The sequence below is a fragment of the Denticeps clupeoides genome, chromosome 2 (genome assembly GCF_900700375.1).
Source record: "Denticeps clupeoides chromosome 2, fDenClu1.1, whole genome shotgun sequence".
In the NCBI taxonomy this organism is placed as follows: domain Eukaryota; kingdom Metazoa; phylum Chordata; class Actinopteri; order Clupeiformes; family Denticipitidae; genus Denticeps; species Denticeps clupeoides.
This window is the reverse complement of record NC_041708.1, coordinates 36,643,800-36,661,482: the sequence shown is the minus strand read 5'-3', so window position 1 is coordinate 36,661,482 and position 17,683 is coordinate 36,643,800. Positions and strand designations below refer to the sequence as shown.

General features: G+C 48.4%; 1 protein-coding gene and 1 pseudogene across 1 annotated transcript; both read right to left on the bottom strand.

Annotated features, from left to right (window-relative positions):
* Window positions 1-1,907: 1,907 nt before the first annotated feature.
* LOC114774651 (uncharacterized) lies at window positions 1,908-10,770 on the bottom strand (annotated as a pseudogene).
* Window positions 10,771-15,674: 4,904 nt separating this feature from the next.
* On the bottom strand, window positions 15,675-17,336 carry LOC114774635 (zona pellucida sperm-binding protein 3-like). Its single transcript, XM_028966415.1, has 8 exons — window positions 16,956-17,336; window positions 16,755-16,879; window positions 16,569-16,672; window positions 16,325-16,502; window positions 16,137-16,254; window positions 15,967-16,052; window positions 15,799-15,890; window positions 15,675-15,727 (listed from the first exon to the last, which is right to left on the bottom strand). The coding sequence occupies exons 1-8, from the start codon at window positions 17,334-17,336 to the stop codon at window positions 15,675-15,677; spliced, it is 1,137 nt and encodes a 378-aa protein (XP_028822248.1).
* Window positions 17,337-17,683: the final 347 nt, after the last annotated feature.

Here is a 17,683-nt window from a genome sequence, read left to right as displayed (position 1 = left end):
GGTGAAAACCCTCTTATTCAAAAAGTATTTCAGACAAATCTAACACTTACACATGCACAAAACAATAAAAAAATATATATATACATTATAATTTTTTCTTCGTCTAGCACTTAACAATCTCTGAGCATGCTCTATGCTGACAAGATAGGCCTTATCGGGGCTCTTACTTTTGTAATCTCAAAATTCTATAGAAACCGAATGTGAATTGCTGGTGTCTTCCTCCTGTAAGTCACTTTGGATAAAAGTGTATGCTAAATAAAGTAAAGTAAAGTAAAGTAAAATAACGTTTCTGGTGCTTCATCCCACAAGCCATCAGACACCTGAACACTCAGGGACTCACCCCTCTAAACTGTCACCCTCACACACTACCCCAGTTTTATTGTTTGATTATCTATCTGTAATATAATCTATTCATGCATCGTCCATTTTTGATGATCTAATATGTAATATCATCTACTAATGCACCGTTCCATTTTGCACAGCAGTATTTGCACTATTTACTTTGCACATTAATTAAACATTGTACTAGTTTAGTGCTGTCTGTATGTTTTTTGTTAAATTTACATTTACAGCATTTATCAGATGACTTACAATCAGTAGTTACAGGAGGGTTAAGTGTCTTGCTCAGGGACACAATGGTAGTAAGTGGGGTTTGAACCTGGGTCTTCTGGTTCATAGGCAAGTGTGTTGCCCACTAAGCTGCTACCACCCTGTCAAATGTTATTCTTGGACTCCCTGTGTCCCCTGTTTGCACCTTATGTACCCCAGTTTGTTGGTGTCGCACACGTGCACTTTATGTCAGTATGTAACTTTGTCTAATCGTTCTAATGTTACATGTAGCACCAGGGCTGGTGCACCATATTTACATGTAACTGCAATAATAATTTACTGGGATTCATAAAATAGAAACTGTTCATCCTTTTAACCTCTATTGTGCCACACCTCTTTCTACCAGGTAACATCAGGTTGAAGTGGTTTGAATACAGTGCTTTTGTGCGTAGAGAGTTTTTACTCTATTCTCTACAGTAGGTGTCCTCATCGATGCAGGTCTCATATTCGATTCTCATGTAGATAATATCACTAGGATAGCATTCATGCACCTTAGAAATATTGCAAAAATAAGAAATCTCAATGCACAATTCAAAAAAAGTTTTTCCATGCCTTTATTACATCAAGGTTAGATTACTTCAACGCATTATTGTCTGGATGCTATAGTAGATACTTCAGAATGCTGCAGCCAGACATCGAACTAGAAAATTTGACAAAATCACCCCAGTCTTACAAATCACTGTACTGGCTATTCATCAAATTTAGGATTGTTTACAAAATCCTTTGACCGATAAAGCTCTAAATGGTCTCGCTCCAACTTAGCTGAGTGAGCTTTTAGTTATTTACGACTCACACAAACCCTTGCGGTCAGTGGGTGTGAAGTCACACACACAACCGGAAAATTCCAGTGAAGAGACCACCAGATAAATAGGGTGGTAGTTGCCTAATGGGTAACACTCGCCTATGAACCAGAAGAGCCAGGTTCAAAGGCCACTTACTGTCATTATGTCCCTGAGCAACACACTAAACCTTAAGTTGCTCCAGGGGGACAGTCCCTGTGTGGATTGGACCTAAGAAACCAAAATGACCACTTGATGAAAATAGGCTAAAAAATAAATAAATAAATTCAAATCTAATCCTTCATGAACCCAAAAAGCCATCCCCAAGCATGCATATTAGGACTGTTCCAGATTTCGGGTTCCTCAGACCCTCATCTGAAGTGTATTTTGTAAAGAGGACCTGTAGTTGTAAATGGTGCATGCTTGAAAAGCAGAGACAGGACTACTTGATACACGACAGTCCATTTCAGCATTTATTTGGCTATTAAAAGAGAACGATCATAAAGAGACACAGGCTGGTCAACCTCTGATGAACAACGGTCCCAAAGATATTTCTTTCTCCCATCCAGAATCTGAAAGCAAGGAAGAGGAACAGGATTAAAATGGATCAGCACAAACAGAAAGAGAAAAATGGACGCCATGTCCACATACCTGAGACAGAGGTCAGATCTCTTGCCTTCCTGGACCCACAAGAACCATCACAGCAGCTACACAGTTGGTCCTCTCCACCTGCACCAGCCCACCTTCATAGAAAGATCAGGGCCTGAATAAAAAGTACATGTGGATGTTTGTAATGCAGCCGTCTAGTCCAGACCTACTTGTGTCCTACAAAAGAACAGGCCTTGTGCTCAGCATCAGTCGGGGAAGCAGCCGCTGTTGCCTTCAGCAAGCAAGTGATGAACAGCTGGAACAAGAGAGATACGGACGGTCAGCCACCATGCCAAGGTGGTGGAACCATGAGAGCGAAGGGCTAGCTTGAGACACGTACAGAGCCAGTGTCCCCCTGCTGAAACCTGAAAGCCTCCAGCTGGAACTGGAGCTTGAAATCCTGTGTACGGGGCAGGAAGCGAGAAGATGAGCCAGTGAGCTTGGAATCAACCAGACACCTATAATAAAAAGGAGAGCAAAATGAGACTACAGCACATCATAAAACAAAGCCATAAAGAAATGAAGCTGCTCCTCACCCATGGTTCTGAATGAAGAGATAACTGGGAGCAGCAGCTGCATCAGGGACAGCGGTGACCACACAGGTATCAACAAACACCCGGAGGGGGACATGGTTGTACTGCTTGACAGAAGCCTCAAAATGGATCAGATCTCCCATGTAATAGATGTTGGAAGGCCTCTCAAACTTCCAATCATCTGAAGAGAAATGCAAATGTTAGGAACAGCCAACACAGTGGAACACTGGACCACAACTGTACCTACCAGTCATGAGCTTGAGAGTGAAGACCAGCAGCTCCTCTGCAGTTTTAGTAGCAGCATATGGGACCCAGGCAGGCTGCAGGGCATTGCTACTCACATTGTGAAGCCTGGTCACATGCAAGAAGAAACCGATATCAAAAAGCATCTAAATACAGAGAGACATGGGAGAGCAGATCAGCTAGAGCTCACCTCAAATAGTGGCATTCAATTCTAATTACAGCACCACTGGTTCTGACTATTGGAGCAGAAGTGTCAGAAATGGCTCTTGGGAGGTAGGTCAGAGAAAAGGAATAAACCAGGGAATCGTTGGTCATCTGTGTTTGAAGGGGGAAAAAGCCAGAGTTACTGGAGAAAGTCCAACAGATTCCTGACCGAAGAGGAACCAGAACTCACCACTACTTGGCTGCCACAGGCCTGCAAATAGGACTGAAAATACAGCAGCTGAGCCACAGAATCTTCTCCAGTCACCCCACAGCCTCCTAGTGAGATGTCTGATGCCTGGATGAGCTCTCCAGAACCAAACAGGTCCTTCTTAACCTGCACGTGGACCATATTCTCGTCACAGGTAGCTGCCACACTGCTGACTGATACCGGCTCCCTCAGCTGGAACTGCACTGGGGGGACGTGGGCTCTACTGGCATCTGAGGAAAACTTCCAGGTCAGCTCCTTATCTGGGCCAAGCAAGCTGGCTGCTGCTGGACACTTCCAGGATCTTGTAAGCTGCCCCCTGATCCCTGAGGCGAAGGAGCAAACGGGGGACGTGCAGGAACCTGAGCATCCCGGGGACAAAGGGGGGACCCGGCAGGCACCTGAGGCGGTGGTGGCATCAAACCAGGGGACAAAGGGGGGACGGGCAGGCACTTGAGGCATCCCGGGGACAAAGGGAGGGCGGGCAGGCATCGGTGGTGGCACAAACCCTGGGACAAAGGGCGGACTGGCAGGCACCTGAGGCGGTGGGCAGCACTCCGGGGGACAAAGGGCGGACTGGCAGGCCACCTGAGGCGGCTGGCAGCACCCCGGGGACAAAGGGCGGCTGGCAGGCACCTGAGGCGGTGGCAGCACCCCGGGGACAAAGGGCGGACTGGCAGGCACCTGAGGCGGTGGCAGCACCCCGGGGACAAAGGGCGGACTGGCAGGCACCTGAGGCGGGTGGGCAGCACCCCGGGGACAAAGGGCGGACTGGCAGGCACCTGAGGAGGCGGCAGCCACCCCGGGGACAAACGGGCGGACGGGCAGGCACCTGAGGCGGCGGCAGCCGCACCCGGGGACAAACGGGGGACGGGCAGGCACCTGAGGGCGGGCGGCAGCACCCCGGGGACAAACGGGGGACGGGCAGGCACCTGAGGCGGCGGCAGCACCCCGGGGACAAACGGGGGACGGGCAGGGCAACCTGAGGCGGCGGCAGCACCCCGGGGACAAACGGGGGACGGGCAGGCACCTGAGGCGGCGGCAGCACCCCGGGGACAAACGGGGGACGGGCAGGCACCTGCGGCGGCGGCAGCACCCCGGGGACAAACGGGGGACGGGCAGGCACCTGAGGCGGGCGGCAGCACCCCGGGGACCAACACGGGGACGGGCAGGCACCTGAGGCGGCGGCAGCACCCCGGGGACAAACGGGGGACGGGCAGGCACCTGAGGCGGGCGGCAGCACCCCGGGGACAACGGGGGACTGGCAGGCACCTGAGGCGGCAAAATTCCAGGGGGACTGGCAGGCACCTGAGGCGGCGGCAAGCAGCCGGGGGACAACGGGGGACTGGCAGGCACCTGAGGCGGCGGCAGCAGCCCGGGGACAAACGGGGGACTGGCAGGCACCTGAGGCGGCGGCAGCACCCCTGGGACAAACGGGGACTCGCAGGCACCTGAGGCGGCGGCAGCACCCCGGGACAAACGGGGGACTGGCAGGCACCTGAGGTGGTTTCATTGCAGGTCTTGGAAGAGGTTGACCAGAAGCTGGAACAGGAGCTGGTACACCTTTAACATCCAGCAGAACTGCACCCATACAAACCCCCTACAACACCTCCCCACAGCAACACTGCCACTGACCACCAACCCATGATGCCACATTACAGACACCACCATGTATGGCTTCCACTTTTATAAGAAACATAATTAACATTAATGACCTTCTAGACCTGCCAAGTCTGGCACTCATTAGATAACTAGTATCAGTTGTACAAAGACTAGATTGGGGTCTACAAAACCGGTCCTGGAGTAAAATGATCCTGCACGTTTTTGGGTTTATCCTCATTTAGCACAGCTGGTTGCACCACTCAACCCGTTACCACCCAGTTCTTGAGTGGAATCAGGTGCGGTTTCACCGTCACCATTTTCAGTAGTTTAACTTCATTAGATTGCAGACAGGTACATGTTTCTTATAGTTGAATGTGGTTTGAATTGTCTTGTAGTGAATGAATAATTTACCTACCCAACAGTGTGAACATGAACAGTTGAGAGGCAGGAAATAGTTTTAGTGTGATAAGTTGAAGTTGAGCTTTATTGTCATTTTAGCTATATACATGTTAGACGCTATATAGTGAAACAAAATAACTATTAAGTAACTATTACACACCCAGTGTAATGTCCATAGTTGCTGTATATCATCCTCCAGATCCACTGGGGAACTTTGTAGAGGAACTAGACACAACTCTCTCCACCATTATAGATGGGGGTGGTAGTAGCCTAGGGGTAACATACTCGCCTATGAACCAGAATACCCGGGTTCAAATCCTGCTTACTACCATTGTGTCCCTGAGCAAGAGAAGGTGGCTGACATTAGCAAAACAATTCTCACCCCCTAACCCCAGACCCCATCCTGCTGTTACCTCTGAAACCAGGACACTGTCTTCCTTTACTCCCCTCTCTGAATCGGTTGTGTCTAAACTTCTCCAGTCTAGTCACCCCCACCACTCTCTCCCTGGATCAAATCCCCTCACACCTCCTTCAGTCCATACAGCCCACCATAGTATCTGCTCTGACACATGTCTTAAACTCCGCACTCACAACAGGAACATTTCCTACTGCTTTTAAACAGGCTGCCATTGCTCCCCTGCTCAAAAACCCACATTAAACCAGTCTCTATTGGATAGCTACCACATAGTCTCCAACCTTCCTTTTCTTTCAAAAATTCTTGAAAGAGCAGTCCTGGCTCAACTTTCCTCATTTCTCCACGAGCATGAGCTTCTCAACCCGTTTCAGTCTGGTTTCAGGAAAGGGCATTCAACTGAAACCTCCCTCCTGGCAATGATGGATGACCTTCGTGCTGCAAGAGCTGCCCGCAGATCATCTGTCCTTCATCCTACTTGATCGATCTGCTGCCTTCGACACAGTTTATCATGAAATTCTTCTCACCACACTCTCAGATTTAGGAGTTATAGGAACCTTAATAAATTGGGTCATCTCTTATCTTCACGACAGGTCTTTCAAGGTATCATGGGGAGGTGAGACATCTGTCCTCTCTAGGGTAACCACAGGGGTTCCACAAGGCTCTGTCCTTGGCCCCCTTCTATTCTCAATATACACTTGCTCACTGGGTCACATCATCCAATCACATGGCTTCTCTTATCACTCTTACGCTGATGACACCCAGCTCTATTTGTCATTCCCACCAGAAGATGCTACTATAGCAACAAAAATTTCATCCTGACTCTCAGACATATCGGCATGGATGTCTGAATGACACCTCCAACTCAACCAATCCAAAACAGAGATTCTGATCTTTCCGGGCAACAACTCCCCTCAGCAAAACCTCTCAATTCAAATTGGCTCGCTACTGTTAACGCCCACAGCGTCTGCAAAAAGCCTTGGAGTTTGGATCAATGACAAACTGAGTTTGAACCATCACGTTGCTGCGATCTCCAGATCCTGCAGGTTCACTCTCTACAACATTTGCAAGATTAGGCCTTTCCTCTCGCAACAGGCTACGCAGCTCCTCGTCCAGGTAATGGTCATCTCCAAACTCGACTATTGTAACTCTCTCCTGGTTGGAGCCTCTGCAGTCACCATAAAACCACTCCACATGATCCAAAATATGGCAGCCCATCTCATCTTCAATCAGCCAAAAAACACCCATGTTACACCTCTTCTTACCTCTCTCCACTGGCTCCCGGTAGCTGCTCGCATTGAGTTCAAATCCTTGATGCTGCCTACAGGGCTGTAAATGGAACTGCACCCTCCTATATCAATACAATACTAGCTAGCTACACTCCTGCACGCTCTTTCAGATCGGCAAATGAAATGAGACTGAAAATTCCTTCTTCACGGGGTCTCCGATTCCAATCAACTCTGTTCTCCGTTGTTGTCCCTGGCTGGTGGAACAACCTGCCCTCCTCCATTCGACTAGCCGAGACTACCACCACTTTTAAGAAGCAGGTGAAAACCCTCTTATTCAAAAAGTATTTCAGACAAATCTAACACTTACACATGCACAAAACAATAAAAAAATATATATATACATTATAATTTTTTCTTCGTCTAGCACTTAACAATCTCTGAGCATGCTCTATGCTGACAAGATAGGCCTTATCGGGGCTCTTACTTTTGTAATCTCAAAATTCTATAGAAACCGAATGTGAATTGCTGGTGTCTTCCTCCTGTAAGTCACTTTGGATAAAAGTGTATGCTAAATAAAGTAAAGTAAAGTAAAGTAAAATAACGTTTCTGGTGCTTCATCCCACAAGCCATCAGACACCTGAACACTCAGGGACTCACCCCTCTAAACTGTCACCCTCACACACTACCCCAGTTTTATTGTTTGATTATCTATCTGTAATATAATCTATTCATGCATCGTCCATTTTTGATGATCTAATATGTAATATCATCTACTAATGCACCGTTCCATTTTGCACAGCAGTATTTGCACTATTTACTTTGCACATTAATTAAACATTGTACTAGTTTAGTGCTGTCTGTATGTTTTTTGTTAAATTTACATTTACAGCATTTATCAGATGACTTACAATCAGTAGTTACAGGAGGGTTAAGTGTCTTGCTCAGGGACACAATGGTAGTAAGTGGGGTTTGAACCTGGGTCTTCTGGTTCATAGGCAAGTGTGTTGCCCACTAAGCTGCTACCACCCTGTCAAATGTTATTCTTGGACTCCCTGTGTCCCCTGTTTGCACCTTATGTACCCCAGTTTGTTGGTGTCGCACACGTGCACTTTATGTCAGTATGTAACTTTGTCTAATCGTTCTAATGTTACATGTAGCACCAGGGCTGGTGCACCATATTTACATGTAACTGCAATAATAATTTACTGGGATTCATAAAATAGAAACTGTTCATCCTTTTAACCTCTATTGTGCCACACCTCTTTCTACCAGGTAACATCAGGTTGAAGTGGTTTGAATACAGTGCTTTTGTGCGTAGAGAGTTTTTACTCTATTCTCTACAGTAGGTGTCCTCATCGATGCAGGTCTCATATTCGATTCTCATGTAGATAATATCACTAGGATAGCATTCATGCACCTTAGAAATATTGCAAAAATAAGAAATCTCAATGCACAATTCAAAAAAAGTTTTTCCATGCCTTTATTACATCAAGGTTAGATTACTTCAACGCATTATTGTCTGGATGCTATAGTAGATACTTCAGAATGCTGCAGCCAGACATCGAACTAGAAAATTTGACAAAATCACCCCAGTCTTACAAATCACTGTACTGGCTATTCATCAAATTTAGGATTGTTTACAAAATCCTTTGACCGATAAAGCTCTAAATGGTCTCGCTCCAACTTAGCTGAGTGAGCTTTTAGTTATTTACGACTCACACAAACCCTTGCGGTCAGTGGGTGTGAAGTCACACACACAACCGGAAAATTCCAGTGAAGAGACCACCAGATAAATAGGGTGGTAGTTGCCTAATGGGTAACACTCGCCTATGAACCAGAAGAGCCAGGTTCAAAGGCCACTTACTGTCATTATGTCCCTGAGCAACACACTAAACCTTAAGTTGCTCCAGGGGGACAGTCCCTGTGTGGATTGGACCTAAGAAACCAAAATGACCACTTGATGAAAATAGGCTAAAAAATAAATAAATAAATTCAAATCTAATCCTTCATGAACCCAAAAAGCCATCCCCAAGCATGCATATTAGGACTGTTCCAGATTTCGGGTTCCTCAGACCCTCATCTGAAGTGTATTTTGTAAAGAGGACCTGTAGTTGTAAATGGTGCATGCTTGAAAAGCAGAGACAGGACTACTTGATACACGACAGTCCATTTCAGCATTTATTTGGCTATTAAAAGAGAACGATCATAAAGAGACACAGGCTGGTCAACCTCTGATGAACAACGGTCCCAAAGATATTTCTTTCTCCCATCCAGAATCTGAAAGCAAGGAAGAGGAACAGGATTAAAATGGATCAGCACAAACAGAAAGAGAAAAATGGACGCCATGTCCACATACCTGAGACAGAGGTCAGATCTCTTGCCTTCCTGGACCCACAAGAACCATCACAGCAGCTACACAGTTGGTCCTCTCCACCTGCACCAGCCCACCTTCATAGAAAGATCAGGGCCTGAATAAAAAGTACATGTGGATGTTTGTAATGCAGCCGTCTAGTCCAGACCTACTTGTGTCCTACAAAAGAACAGGCCTTGTGCTCAGCATCAGTCGGGGAAGCAGCCGCTGTTGCCTTCAGCAAGCAAGTGATGAACAGCTGGAACAAGAGAGATACGGACGGTCAGCCACCATGCCAAGGTGGTGGAACCATGAGAGCGAAGGGCTAGCTTGAGACACGTACAGAGCCAGTGTCCCCCTGCTGAAACCTGAAAGCCTCCAGCTGGAACTGGAGCTTGAAATCCTGTGTACGGGGCAGGAAGCGAGAAGATGAGCCAGTGAGCTTGGAATCAACCAGACACCTATAATAAAAAGGAGAGCAAAATGAGACTACAGCACATCATAAAACAAAGCCATAAAGAAATGAAGCTGCTCCTCACCCATGGTTCTGAATGAAGAGATAACTGGGAGCAGCAGCTGCATCAGGGACAGCGGTGACCACACAGGTATCAACAAACACCCGGAGGGGGACATGGTTGTACTGCTTGACAGAAGCCTCAAAATGGATCAGATCTCCCATGTAATAGATGTTGGAAGGCCTCTCAAACTTCCAATCATCTGAAGAGAAATGCAAATGTTAGGAACAGCCAACACAGTGGAACACTGGACCACAACTGTACCTACCAGTCATGAGCTTGAGAGTGAAGACCAGCAGCTCCTCTGCAGTTTTAGTAGCAGCATATGGGACCCAGGCAGGCTGCAGGGCATTGCTACTCACATTGTGAAGCCTGGTCACATGCAAGAAGAAACCGATATCAAAAAGCATCTAAATACAGAGAGACATGGGAGAGCAGATCAGCTAGAGCTCACCTCAAATAGTGGCATTCAATTCTAATTACAGCACCACTGGTTCTGACTATTGGAGCAGAAGTGTCAGAAATGGCTCTTGGGAGGTAGGTCAGAGAAAAGGAATAAACCAGGGAATCGTTGGTCATCTGTGTTTGAAGGGGGAAAAAGCCAGAGTTACTGGAGAAAGTCCAACAGATTCCTGACCGAAGAGGAACCAGAACTCACCACTACTTGGCTGCCACAGGCCTGCAAATAGGACTGAAAATACAGCAGCTGAGCCACAGAATCTTCTCCAGTCACCCCACAGCCTCCTAGTGAGATGTCTGATGCCTGGATGAGCTCTCCAGAACCAAACAGGTCCTTCTTAACCTGCACGTGCACCATATTCTCGTCACAGGTAGCTGCCACACTGCTGACTGATACCGGCTCCCTCAGCTGGAACTGCACTGGGGGGGACGTGGGCTCTACTGGCATCTGAGGAAACTTCCAGGTCAGCTCCTTTACTGGGCCAAGCAGCTGCTGCTGCTGGACACTTCCAGGATCTTGAAGCTGCCCACCCGTTCCCTGAGGTGAAGGAGCAAACGGGGGACGTGCAGGAACCTGAGGCATCCCGGGGACAAAGGGGGGACCGGCAGGCACCTGAGGCGGCGGCAGCACGCCGGGGACAAAGGGCGGACGGGCAGGCACCTGAGGCGGCGGCAGCACGCCGGGGACAAAGGGCGGACGGGCAGGCACCTGAGGCGGCGGCAGCACGCCGGGGACAAAGGGCGGACGGGCAGGCACCTCAGGCGGCGGCAGCACGCCGGGGACAAAGGGCGGACGGGCAGGCACCTCAGGCGGCGGCAGCACGCCGGGGACAAAGGGCGGACGGGCAGGCACCTCAGGCGGCGGCAGCACCCCGGGGACAAAGGGCGGACGGGCAGGCACCTCAGGCGGCGGCAGCACCCCGGGGACAAAGGGCGGACGGGCAGGCACCTCAGGCGGCGGCAGCACCCGGGGACAAAGGGCGGACGGGCAGGCACCTCAGGCGGCGGCAGCACCCCGGGGACAAAGGGCGGACGGGCAGGCACCTCAGGCGGCGGCAGCACCCCGGGGACAAAGGGCGGACGGGCAGGCACCTCAGGCGGCGGCAGCACCCCGGGGACAAAGGGCGGACGGGCAGGCACCTCAGGCGGCGGCAGCACCCCGGGGACAAAGGGCGGACGGGCAGGCACCTGAGGTGGATTCATTGCAGGTCTTGGAAGAGGTTGACCAGAAGCTGGAACAGGACCTGGTACACCTTTAACATCCAGCAGAACTGCACCCATACAAACCCCTACAACACCTCCCCACAGCAACACTGCCACTGACCACCAACCCATGATGCCACATAACAGTCACCATCATGTATGGCTTCCACTTTTATAGGAAACATAATTAACATTAATGACCTTCTAGACCTGCCAAGTCTGGCACTCATTAGATAACTAGTACCAGTTGTACAAAGACTTGATTGGGGTCTACAAAACCGGTCCTGGAGTAAAATGATTCTGCACGTTTTTGGGTTTATCCTCATTTAGCACAGCTGGTTGCACCACTCAACCCGTTACCACCCAGTTCTTGAGTTGAATCAGGTGCGGTTTCACCGTCACCATTTTCAGTAGTTTAACTTCATTAGATTGCAGACAGGTACATGTTTCTTATGGCTGAATGTGGTTTGAATTGTCTTGTAGTGAATGAATAATTTACCTACCCAACAGTGTGAACATGAACTGTTGAGAGGCAGGAAATAGGTTTAGTGTGATAAGTTGAAGTTGAGCTTTATTGTCATTTTAGCTATATACATGTTAGACGCTACATAGTGAAACAAAATAACTATTAAGTAACTATTACACACCCAGTAAAAATGTCCATAGTTGCTGTATATCATCCTCCAGATCCGCTGGGGAACTTTGTAGAGGAACTAGACACAACTCTCTCCACCATTATAGATGAGGAACTGCCCCTTGTGCTACTAGGAGACTTCAACCTCGATCTGCTCAAGCCACAAACAGCAGACTTCCAAAATTTCATCTCTGCTTCCAACTTCACACTTCTCTTCATCCTGAATCCTCCACCACCTCCCCCCTCTACTTCTCTCTCATCTGAAGACTTTGCTACCTTCTTCACAGCACGCCGGGGGCAAAGGGCGGACGGGCAGGCACCTGAGGCGGCGGCAGCACGCCGGGGACAAAGGGCGGACGGGCAGGCACCTCAGGCGGCGGCAGCACCCCGGGGACAAAGGGCGGACGGGCAGGCACCTCAGGCGGCGGCAGCACCCCGGGGACAAAGGGCGGACGGGCAGGCACCTCAGGCGGCGGCAGCACCCCGGGGACAAAGGGCGGACGGGCAGGCACCTCAGGCATTTCCTGCTTCCTTCTTCACAGAGAAGGTGGCTGACATTAGCAAACAATTCTCACCCCCTAACCCCAGACCCCATCCTGCTGTTACCTCTGAAACCAGGACACTGTCTTCCTTTACTCCCCTCTCTGAATCGGTCGTGTCTAAACTTCTCCAGTCTAGTCACCCCATCACTTGCTCCCTGGATCCAATCCCCTCACACCTCCTTCAGTCCATACAGCCCACCATAGTATCTGCTCTGACACACGTCTTAAACTCCTCACTCACAACAGTAACATTTCCTACTGCTTTTAAACAGGCTGTCATTGCTCCCCTGCTCAAAAAACCCACATTAAACCAGTCTCTATTGGATAGCTACTGCATAGTCTCCAACCTTCCTTTTCTTTCAAAAATTCTTGAAAGAGCAGTCCTGGCTCAACTTTCCTCATTTCTCCACGAGCATGATATTCTCAACCCTTTTCAGTCTGGTTTCAGGAAAGGGTATTCAACTGAAACCTCCCTCCTGGCAATGATGGATGACCTTCGTGCTGCAAGAGCTGCCCGCAGATCATCTGTCCTTCATCCTACTTGATCTATCTGCTGCCTTCGACACAGTTAATCATGAAATTCTTCTCACCACTTTCAGATTTAGGAGTTATAGGAACTGTACAAAATTGGTTCACCTCTTATCTTCACAACAGGTCTTTCAAGGTATCATGGGGAGGTGAAACATCTGTCCTCTCTAGGTTAACCACAGGGGTTCCACAAGGCTCTGTCCTTGGCCCCCTTCTATTCTCAATATACACTTGCTCACTTGGTCACATCATCCAATCACATGGCTTCTCTTATCACTCTTACGCTGATGACACCCAGCTCTATTTGTCATTCCCACCAGAAGATGCTACTATAGCAACAAAAATTTCGGCCTGACTCTCAGACATATCGGCATGGATGTCTGAATGACACCTCCAACTCAACCAATCCAAAACAGAGATTCTGATCTTTCCGGGCAACAACTCCCCTCAGCAAAACCTCTCAATTCAAATTGGCTCGCTACTGTTAACGCCCACAGCGTCTGCAAAAAGCCTTGGAGTTTGGATCAATGACAAACTGAGTTTGAACTATCACGTTGCTGCGATCTCCAGATCCTGCAGGTTCACTCTCTACAACATTTGCAAGGTTAGGCCTTTCCTCTCGCAACAGGCTACGCAGCTCCTTGTCCAGGCAATGGTCATCTCCAAACTCGACTATTGTAACTCTCTCCTGGCTGGAGCCTCTGCAGTCACCATAAAACCACTCCAGATGATCCAAAAGATGGCAGCCCATCTCATCTTCAATCAGACAAAATGCACCCATGTTACACCTCTTCTTACCTCTCTCCACTGGCTCCCGGTAGCTGCTCGCATTGAGTTCAAATCCTTGATGCTGCCTACAGGGCTGTAAATGGAACTGCACCCTCCTATATCAATAAAATACTAGCTAGCTACACTCCTGCACGCTCTTTCAGATCGGCAAATGAAATGAGACTGAAAATTCCTTCTTCACGGGGTCTCCGATTCCAATCAACTCTGTTCTCCGTTGTTCTCCCTGGCTGGTGGAACAACCTGCCCTCCTCCATTCGACTAGCCGAGACTACCACCACTTTTAAGAAGCAGGTGAAAACCCTCTTATTCAAAAAGTATTTCAGACAAATCTAACACTTACACACGCACAAAACGATACAAATATATATATACATAAATATATATATATATATATATATACATTATAATTTTTTCTTCGTCTAGCACTTAACAATCTCTGAGCATGCTCTATGCTGACAAGATAGGCCTTATCGGGGCTCTTACTTTTGTAAACTCAAAATTCTATAGAAACCGAATGTGAAGTGCTGGTGTCTTCCTCCTGTAAGTCGCTTTGGATAAAAGTGTCTGCTAAATAAAGTAATGTAAAGTAAAGTAAAATAACGTTTCTGGTGCTTCGTCCCACAAGCAATCAGACACCTGAACACTCAGGGACTCACCCCTCTAAACTGTCACCCTCACACCCACACTACCGAAGCTGTATTGTTTGATTATATGTAATATAATCTATTCATGCATCGTCCATTTTTGATGATCTAATATGTAATATCTACTAATGCACCATTCCATTTTGCACAGCAGTATTTGCACTATTTACTTTGAATAGTGGTTTTGTGTGTAGAGAGTTTTTACTCTATTCTCTACAGTAGGTGTCCTCATCGATGCAGGTCTCACATTCGATTCTCATGTAGATAATATCACTAGGATAGCATTCATGCACCTTAGAAATATTGCAAAAATAAGAAATCTCAATGCACAATTCAAAAAAAGTTTTTCCATGCCTTTATTACATCAAGGTTAGATTACTTCAACGCATTATTGTCTGGATGCTCTAGTAGATATTTCAGAATGCTGCAGCCAGACATCTAACTAGAAAATTTGACCAAATCACCCCAGTCTTACAAATCACTGTACTGGCTATTCATCAAATTTAGGTTTGTTTACAAAATCCTTTTTTTTGACCGATAAAGCTCTAAATGGTCTCGCTCCAACTTAGCTGAGTGAGCGTTTAGTTATTTACGACTCACATAAACCTTTGCGGTCAGTGGGTGTTGAGTCACACACACAATATCAAGTGCACAGACAACCGGAAAATTCCAGCCAAGAGACCACCATATAAATAGGGTGGTAGTTGCCTAATGGGTAACACACTCGCCTATGAACCAGAAGAGCCAGGTTCAAAGGCCACTTACTGTCATTATGTCCCTGAGCAACACACTAAACCTTAAGTTGCTCCAGGGGGACAGTCCCTGTGTGGATTGGACCTAAGAAACCAAAATGACCACTTGATGAAAATAGGCTAAAAAAAAATAAATAAATAAATAAATAAAAAAAATAAAGGTTCAAATCTAATCCTTCATGAACCCAAAAAGCCATCCCCAAGCATGCATATTAGGACTGTTCCAGATTTCGGGTTCCTCAGACCCTCATCTGAAGTGTATTTTGTAAAGAGGACCTGTAGTTGTAAATGGTGCATGCTTGAAAAGGATAGACGGGACTACTTGATACACGACAGTCCATTTCAGCATTTATTTGGCTATTAAAAGAGAACGATCATAAAGAGACACTGGCTGGTCAACCTCTGATGAACAACGGTCCCAAAGACATTTCTTTCTCCCATCCAGAATCTGAAAGCAAGGAAGAGGAACAGGATTAAAAATGATCAGCACAGACAAAAATGGACACCATGTCCACATACCTGAGACAGAGGTCAGATCTCTTGCCTTCCTGGACCCACAAGAACCATCACAGCAGCTACACAGTTGGTCCTCTCCACCTGCTCCAGCCCACCTTCATAGAAAGATCAGGTCCTGAATATGAAGTACATGTGGATGTTTTTGTAATGCAGCGTCTAGTCCAGACCTACTTGTGTCCTACAGAAGAACAGGCCTTGTGCTCAGCATCAGTCGGGGAAGCAGCCGCTGTTGCCTTCAGCAAGCAAGTGATGAACAGCTGGAACAAGAGAGATACGGACGGTCAGCCACCATGCCAAGGTGGTGGAACCATGAGAGCGAAGGGCTAGCTTGAGACACGTACAGAGCCAGTGTCCCCCTGCTGAAACCTGAAAGCCTCCAGCTGGAACTGGAGCTTGAAATCCTGTGTACGGGGCAGGAAGCGAGAAGATGAGCCAGTGAGCTTGGAATCAACCAGACACCTATAATAAAAAGGAGAGCAAAATGAGACTACAGCCATGAGACTACAGCCATGAGACTACTGCTCCTCACCCATGGTTCTGAATGAAGAGATAACTGGGAGCAGCAGCTGCATCAGGGACAGCGGTGACCACACAGGTATCAACAAACACCCGGAGGGGGACATGGTTGTACTGCTTGACAGAAGCCTCAAAATGGATCAGATCTCCCATGTAATAGACGTTGGAAGGCCTCTCAAACTTCCAATCATCTGAAGAGAAACGCAAATGTTAGGAACAGCCAACACAGTGGAACAGTGGACCACAACTGTACCTACCAGTCATGAGCTTGAGAGAGAAGACAAGCAGCTCCTCTGCAGTTTTAGTAGCAGCATATGGGACCCAGGCAGGCTGCAGGGCATTGCTGCTCACATTGTGAAGCCTGGTCACATGCAAGAAGAAACCGATATCAAAAAGCATCTAAATACAGAGAGACATGGGAGAGCAGATCAGCTAGAGCTCACCTCAAATAGTGGCATTCAATCCCAATTACAGCACCACTGGTTCTGACTATTGGAGCAGAAGTGTCAGAAATGGCTCTTGGGATGTAGGTCAGAGAAAAGGAATAAACCAGGGAATCATTGGTCATCTGTGTTTGAAGGGGGAAAAGCCAGAGTTACTGGAGAGTCCAACAGATTCCTGACCGAAGAGGAACCAGAACTCACCACTACTTGGCTGCCACAGGCCTGCAAATAGGACTGAAAATAAAGCAGCTGAGCCACAGAATCTTCTCCAGTCACCCCACAGCCTCCTAGTGAGATGTCTGATGCCTGGATGAGCTCTCCAGAACCAAACAGGTCCTTCTTAACCTGCACGTGCACCATATTCTCGTCACAGGTAGCTGCCACACTGCTGACTGATACCGGCTCCCTCAGCTGGAACTGCACTGGGGGGGACGTGGGCTCTACTGGCATCTGAGGAAACTTCCAGGTCAGCTCCTTTACTGGGCCAAGCAACTGTTGCTGGACACTTCCAGGATCTTGAAGCTGCCCCCCTGATCCCTGAGGCGAAGGAGCAAACGGGGGATGTGCAGGAACCTGAGGCATCCCAGGGACAAAGGGGGGACCGGCAGGCACCTGAGGCAGCGGCCTAAACCCGGGGACAAATGGGGGACCGGCAGGCACCTGAGGCGGCGGCCTAAACCCGGGGACAAACGGGGGATGTGCAGGAACCTGAGGCATCCCAGGGACAAAGGGGGGACCGGCAGGCACCTGAGGCGGCGGCCTAAACCCGGGGACAAACGGGGGGACCGGCAGGCACCTGAGGCGGCGGCCTAAACCCGGGGACAAACGGGGGACCGGCAGGCACCTGAGGCGGCGGCCTAAACCCGGGGACAAACGGGGGACCGGCAGGCACCTGAGGCGGTGGCGGCGGCCTAAACCCGGGGACAAAC